At 41.1% G+C, this 7,109-nt stretch overlaps 2 protein-coding genes across 2 annotated transcripts in view; both read right to left on the bottom strand.

Annotated features, from left to right (window-relative positions):
* ttr (transthyretin (prealbumin, amyloidosis type I)) overlaps positions 1 to 222 on the bottom strand; it is a 3,702-nt gene extending 3,480 nt beyond the window's left edge. Inside the window, exon 1 of the mRNA XM_008338470.2 lies at positions 68 to 222. Coding sequence (XP_008336692.1) covers positions 68 to 133 — 66 coding nt within the window. The 5' untranslated portion in view covers positions 134 to 222. The remainder of the gene's footprint in view (positions 1 to 67) is intronic.
* Positions 223 to 645: 423 nt separating this feature from the next.
* Positions 646 to 4,940, bottom strand: LOC103399844 (desmoglein-1-alpha-like). Its single transcript, XM_008338469.3, has 2 exons — positions 4,642 to 4,940; positions 646 to 4,564 (listed from the first exon to the last, which is right to left on the bottom strand). Exons 1-2 carry the CDS (start codon positions 4,915 to 4,917, stop codon positions 3,350 to 3,352), a joined length of 1,491 nt encoding a protein of 496 aa, XP_008336691.1. The 5' UTR covers positions 4,918 to 4,940; the 3' UTR covers positions 646 to 3,349.
* Between the last annotated feature and the right edge of the window lie 2,169 nt (positions 4,941 to 7,109).

Below are 7,109 nucleotides of genomic sequence, written 5' to 3'. Positions count from 1 at the left end.
ATATATATATATAACCATTTTGTATCACTTTTGTTCACTACATATATTTTTCATAAAAGTCACTGACCGTCGGGGCGGAGTTGCAGAGGAGCACAGCAGAAGCTAGAAGTAGACAATGCAACGGACGAAGCATGATGATCTGATGGACAAGAGACGGACAGACGGTCACTGATGTTTATATATACATAACCTCCAAACTCCGACGATTGCCTCCTCCCTGCAAACCCTCCTTCCCTCCCTCTCTGACTGTCCGTGTCAATAATCTGGAAAATGAGTAACTCAGATAGGTTCAGCTGTGGACCAAACCTTCATAAACATCTGTGGCCATTGCATTCACAATAATTGGAGATTATTGATGTTAAATGGACCAATCCCAGTGTCTGGCCACTACATTCTTGGTCCTCAAACAAAGAAACATTTGAAAGTAAATGTCCTCTGTCTCTCCTATGTCTGACACCCTGAGGTTTCTTCCATTTTTTTTAACCCTAGGATTTTTTCATGGGAAGTTGTTCCTTAGCCGATGCGAGGGTTCATAAGGGCAGGCGGCACTTACCACTGTTACCGCTTCTTTCTTTTTCTTGGTTTCCTGCTCTCTTGATATTTTAATGGTTTAAACCACTGTAAAGCACATTGAGTTTGCCTTGTGTATGAAATGTGCTCTATAAATAAAATGTAATTGAATTTAAACTGGCAAGAAATATAGATAATAAGTCTTTGCTTCAGGTAATGATCTTCCAACCACTGAGTTTACCCTAATTGGTCTGAAAAATATTTTTTATTACTGTTAATACTTTGACAAGCAAAACACTGAAAAATAATGAAGTGATCCAGTATGTTTTTCTAGTGTATAAGAGTTTTGTTCAACTAAACAGGCCCAAGTTCCACACAGAACTGACTGAATTTTGAGCAAGTTGAAACTACAAGATCATTCATTATACAAATTTCCAATGAACTTTTTTTTTTATTTTTTTTTTTACCATTACTAGAAGTAATTCCACAAAACACTGCTGTAGTTATGGGTTCCTTGACATCTTTGAAAAATGCTGAGTGCCTAATCAATGGTTCCTATCACACCCTAGGTTCAGAAGTGATCCGTTGCCTGTGGGTTCTTCTGTATACTTTAAGGTATACTAAAAGACACATTTACAGAAGGTGGCCTCCCGTCAACGGTGCTGCACATCAAAGGCGCAGCTTTCTATTGATGGGGCTGGGAGACAGCAAGCTTGTCACTGCTCTTCATGCCAAGGTGATTTAATTAAGTGAAATGTAGGTGGTGGCATGACAGCTGCACAGAAAAGCCCTCGAGGCAAAACAGAGCAAATGCCTGGTGACATGAGAACGAAAGGGTTCAGTCATTCTCAGCATTCAGGCTTCTTTAAGACACACATCTGGTCCACACTATCAACAAAGATCTCATGGAGATGTGTTTCCATGACTGGTTTAAGATGTAAAGATTCAGATGTTATGACCGGCCAATGAACTGTCTCTTTGTGAATCAATTTTCATGTATTCCAATCTGTCTCTGTCGGAACTCCCTGACTGGGTCTGATAAGGCAGTGATTAACCAACCTGACACTGTTGAAGTTGAATTCAACCGCAGCAGCATCAGAAGAATAATAACAAGGCAGATGTGACAATCACATGTGACAGCAGGCTCAAGAAGAAATACGATACAATTTAGAACATGTTGATTTTTTGACAGTTGTTGGTTCAAAACTAAAGCCATAAAACAATATATTTTCATTTCAATGTAAATTGAAACTCCAATGACATCAAGAGCTGGATGAGTGTATAAATGTGCATTAAGAAATCAGAAAGTTGTTTGTAAATGTTGCACATTAACTGAATATTTATTTAAGCTCCAATTGTTTGGACGTAGACTGTCAGGTCTATCTGTTGTGTGGGGTAATCAGTGTGATCACACTCACCTGTGTCTCTGTGATTAGTCTCACTCGTATCACCTGGTGCCCTTTGTATATATACCTCTCTCTCGCTCTGTCCTGGATCATTGTAGCTGTTCCTGTGCTCAGCTTAGTGTGTGCTTCGAGTTCTTAGTTTGTACTTAGTAGTTCGTTCCTTGTCTGGTTTATGCCTTGTTCCTGGTTTTGTGAAGAAGTGAGTTTTTGTTGTTTTGGCCTTGCACTTTCAAATAAACTACCTGCACTAGAAAGGGTCTCTCCAGTACTGCATTTGGGTCCCACCTGCTTCCTGCCATGTCAATGGTGAATCCTTACAGTAGACCCTGTGTGTTGTTGTCGTCTGCAGTTTTTTTTTTTTTGCCTTCCAGCGCCACATGTAAACCAATGACCTCCATCCAGTGCCAAGTTTGTACCAATGTGTGCCAATAAATTGGTGTTCTGCCCACATGTTGGAGGTAAATATGAACAAAATGTGAAAACCAATATAAAAAAATCTTACAACACACTTTAATCAATGTACAATGACACATTTATTCACGTTAACCAAGTAATGGGACTGTAATCACTGGTACTATGTGATAGGTAATATAATCCCATATCCTCACCCCTCACCTCCCCCATGCAATCACAAAAAGGAATCCTCATAAATCTGACAATACTCAATTTTCAGAACAAGTTAATGCAAAAAAAATAAAATAAAAAAAGCCAGAAATTTCAGTAGAAACAGTTGCCTCGGTGAAGATGCAGCTGCTGGTTTCTGCTAGGAAAATGTAGTAAAGCCTGAGGTTATTGAGGGGCAGTAAAGGCAAAGTGTTGCAGCTACTATGTGGTAACACCAAGAGTAGGTTTAGCAAGTATTCAAACAGACTGCTTTAGAGCCTGACCAACAAAGTTTTCATTCAAACAGAGTGGTGTCTGTCATCCATCTAATCCTGAGTTCCATCAACCTGTGATGTCAGGTTTGACTTATCCTAATCAACTTAGAGGAAGGAAACAGTGACAAACCTGATTCGTGTGAGAGTTTACATCAAACAGCTTCATTTTCTCTCCACATTTTGAACCAGATGTTTTTCTGATTTGTTCGATCAAATAATAACAATCTCAATCATCTAAGTCAAGTATTAATATATCATTTGTCCACCACCACAGTACACAAATACAACTTTACGCAGATGACACACAGTTGTACCTAAGTACCCAAACATTGACTTAACATTATGACTATGTGACGTTCTGAACACCACTCTCCTTCTAATTTAGCATCAACAACACAATATCTGCATCATAGTTGCTCATCAATCAATGGACGCCTGCTCCGTCACTTGATACCTTTGGAATGGTACTTTTAATAATTTCCTGTCATGAATCAGCTTCTCAAACCTTTAACCCTTGAGATGTTTCTGATTCTCACATGGGACACTCTCTGGAGATTAAATCTTCAGTTCTCTAACCTTGACTGTTTTGCCTGTTCCTTGATAATGAGGTATAGATGTACTTTCAACAGCCCTGATTTCTCTTTTTTCTAAAGAAACTTTATGAAACTGATTCACACCAACTGTCCCAACACTAGCCACACTTTGTTGCTCAACACCAACTCCTAAAGCAGTCATTGGTCCTAATCCCATTGGCTCCGGCAGTCCAACCCACGTTTGCCCAGTTTGATTTAAAGTAATAACATTCCCGTCTTGAACCACAGTGTGACGTGGCAGAATGCCACTCACACTTCCCAAGGCCGCTGTAACTAATGTCCCCTGAGGGGAAGCGGCCTCTTTGACCAGTACAGCATCTTTGGGTGAAGAACCCTTAAAAGAGGCTGAACGCTTCTTTTTCTTCTGTTTTACTATTGTATAATTACCGTCTGGATTTGGCCCCACTACCTTCCAGCCATCCACACTGGGACCTCCTGGTACTAACTGCTTAGGGCTGCCTACATTGGTAGGGCTACCAGGGCTTTGAGGACTCTCGACTCCTTTGGAGAGTAGACCAGAGGATGACTTTTTGGGTAGATTAATTCCAGGAGGACTGTGGGCTCCACTGACTACATACAGACCCTGGTAATTTGACCCAGGGGTCCCATCTGCTAGAAGAACCGTGGACTGCAGCTGGGGGTTCACCACATATTGCACCGGCTGTAGGACAGAGTTGGTTGTATAGTACATGGGCTGTTGCTGTAGGACAACAGTCTGGATTGGCATAGACGGCAAAGTAGAAGAGTGATGAACGTTAGAGGAATGGTTAATATTAGCAGAATGGTTAATGTTAGCAGAATGACTGAAGTTAGTTACGTTAGTCTGAGAAAGTGTCGTGGAGGAGTGTTGCGTCGGAGGCAGTTTGGGGGTGTCAACAGTGGTTACCTCATTTTCTACTCTTGTATTCATATTTTTCATGTCAACCGTGTGCTTAGTTTGGGACTTAAAAACTGGCTCAGATGGAAGAACTTCTTTGAATGTCGTTGTTGATTTAGGCGTTGGAGGCAAACAGATGTCGGCCAGAATCTTGAACTTTGTCCCCAAATCGTTTAAGAACTGTAGGTCATTGTCAGACTCCAGGAGGCTGCAGCATCCCACTGAACCAGCAGGGGAGCCTTGACCTTCATAATTAAAATCCAACAAATCATCCTTCACTGCCTCTGCAAGAACTGCTTTCTGTTAAGAGAAATAGAATAAGTAAACAGATGAGTAAATAGATTAATGTTAGTAAATACAAGGCAACTATGCTGTACCTGTGAAAAGTAGTCATGAAGGTAAGTGTCAGGTAGAGCCATGTTCTCAAAGATACCCTTGGTGTTACCCAGCCTTTGACGCAACAGTCCGGTTTTGTGGTTATAGTCCAGGTAGTCCGTCTCCAATAAACTCTGACTGCCTTCCCAAATTTTCTGAATGGTGTCATTGTAGAATGTTTGATGATTTTCCACAGTACCAAATTCTCTTATGGTTTGTTGCTGTTGATTTTTGTTCAGTGTTTGTCCCCCGTCAACATTGTTCTGCCCGCCCAACATGATTGGAACACTTTGGAGTGGAACCTCCTGGAGAATAGGAAAGAAAGTGTCACTTACTACCTCGTAATGAATATATATACAGTATATATATACAATGGGGGAAATAAGTATTGAACGCATTAACTTTTTTGTCATTACATTTATTTCCAAAGATGCAATTCATGTGACATTTCTTCCAGACACTGGTATTAACTCAAATAATCCACACATTAAAAGAAATCACAACATTCAAGTCCATATATAATGAATATGTGGAATTAAGTGCAATAACACAGGAAAAAAGTATTGAACACACTATCTGAGACTCGTTTAATACTTTGTGGAGAAGCCTTTGTTTGCAATGACAGCTTCCAGACGCTTCTTGTATGTATTAACTAATCGCCCACACTGCTCAGGTGTGATTTTTGCCCATTCCTCCGTACAGATTGTCTTTAAATCTTGAATATTCTTTGGTGCCCTCTGGTGAACCCTTTTCTTTAGTTCTTTCCACAAATGTTCAATCGGATTTAAGTCAGGTGATTGACTGGGCCATTCTAACACATTGATTTTCTTTTTTTTAAACCATTCGAGAGTCAACTTTGCCGTGTGCTTCGGATCGTTGTCCTGTTGAAAGGTCCAGCCATGTCTCATCTTCATCATCCTGGTGGATGGCAGCAGGTTCATCTCAAGAATTTGCCGATAGATGTTTCCATTCATTGCTCCTTCAATTATATGAAGTCTGCCAGTACCACGAGATGAGAAACAACCCCATGCCATGATGTTTCCACCACCAAACTTCACTGTTGGTATAGTGTTATTTGGGTGATGTGCAGTGCCATTTCTCCTCCAAACATGGTGTGTAGTATGACAGCCAAAAAGTTCAATTTTGGTCTCGTCTGACCAGACAACATTCTCCCAGTATTCCACAGGCTTATCCAGATGCTGTTTAGCAAACTTTAAACGAGCTTCAACATGCCTTTTTTTGAGGAATGGAGTCTTGCGGGCTGAGCGTCCATAGAGGCCATGGCGGTGGAGTGCATTGCCTATCGTTTTCTCTGTAACACTTGTACCTGCTGCCTCCATGTCTTTCTGGAGCGCTTTCCGGGTGGTCCTTGGCTCTTTGAGAACTCTTCTGACCATCTTTCTGACTCCCTGATCAGAAATCTTGCGAGGAGCTCCTGTGCGCGGCCTGTTGATGATAAGGTGATGCTTCTTCCACTTGCGGATAATGGCCCCAACGGTGCTTACTGGAATACTCAGATGCTTTGAGATAAGTCTGTAACCAGTTCCATTGTGATGCTGAGCAACAATCAGGTTGCGAAGGTCTTGAGAGAGCTCCTTGCTTTTACCCATCATGAGATGTGTCTTGTTTGACTACTTGGTGAAAAAACAACCTGTTTATAGGGCCATCAATTAGCATTAACACAGCTGATGTTGGTTTGCACTTATAGGAAGTACAAAGACTAATTACTTTCAGCTTTGAGATGGTATGGTGCCTTTCCTTGCCAAACTATACAGCTTTCCCATGGTGTGTTCAATACTTTTTTCCTGTGTTATTGCACTTAATTCCACATAATCACTATTTATGGATTTGAATGTTGTGATTTCTTTTTATGTGTGGATTATTTAAGTTAATACCAGTGTCTGGAAGAAATGTCACATGAATTGCATCTTTGGAAATAAATGTAATGACAAAAAAGTTCATGCGTTCAATACTTATTTCCCCCATTGTATATGTAATTTTTTTCACAAAAGTCAATACAGTATGTTATTATGTTATTTCTTTAGTGAATTATTGATAGTTCAACGTATGTTTTTTTTACTTGATAAAAGTCCAAGAAAGATTGCATACTGCATATAATTATATTGTTATAGTCATTAGTAAAAGTCACTGTGTTCCTTTCAGGTGCTGTGGTCATCAGGCGTTCGATCATGGCTGGGCTAGACCTGGACCTGAGCTGGTCCAGCCTGATTCAGGGACTATCAACGCGACCATGACAGACAGTGACCTACCAGCTGTGGAGGAGTCAACACCAGTGGAAGACCTTAGTCTTCTTCCTCCTCCTGGTCTGCCAGGTCCCAGTCGTTCTGGTTCTGGACCCCCTGTTTTTGGTCCTCGCTGTCGCCCTCCACTGGCAGAAAAGGCCCTGGCAGCTTCTTTTCCTAGTCTCCGGTACCGGGACACGTCCCTGCTGATCTGGCAGCAGCCGGCG

The sequence above is a fragment of the Cynoglossus semilaevis genome, chromosome 2 (genome assembly GCF_000523025.1).
Source record: "Cynoglossus semilaevis isolate Cse_v1.0 chromosome 2, Cse_v1.0, whole genome shotgun sequence".
NCBI lineage: Eukaryota > Metazoa > Chordata > Actinopteri > Pleuronectiformes > Cynoglossidae > Cynoglossus > Cynoglossus semilaevis.
This window is presented reverse-complemented; position numbering and strand designations above follow the sequence as displayed.

Excerpts from the sequence above, each read along its gene's own strand:
- LOC103399844 (XM_008338469.3), bottom strand. The coding sequence starts at position 4,917 with ATGTTGGGCGGGCAGAACAATGTTGACGGGGGACAAACACTGAACAAA. Across the intron at positions 4,565-4,641 it reads TTCATGACTACTTTTCACAG|AAAGCAGTTCTTGCAGAGGC; the intron begins GTACAGCATAGT and ends TTCTCTTAACAG.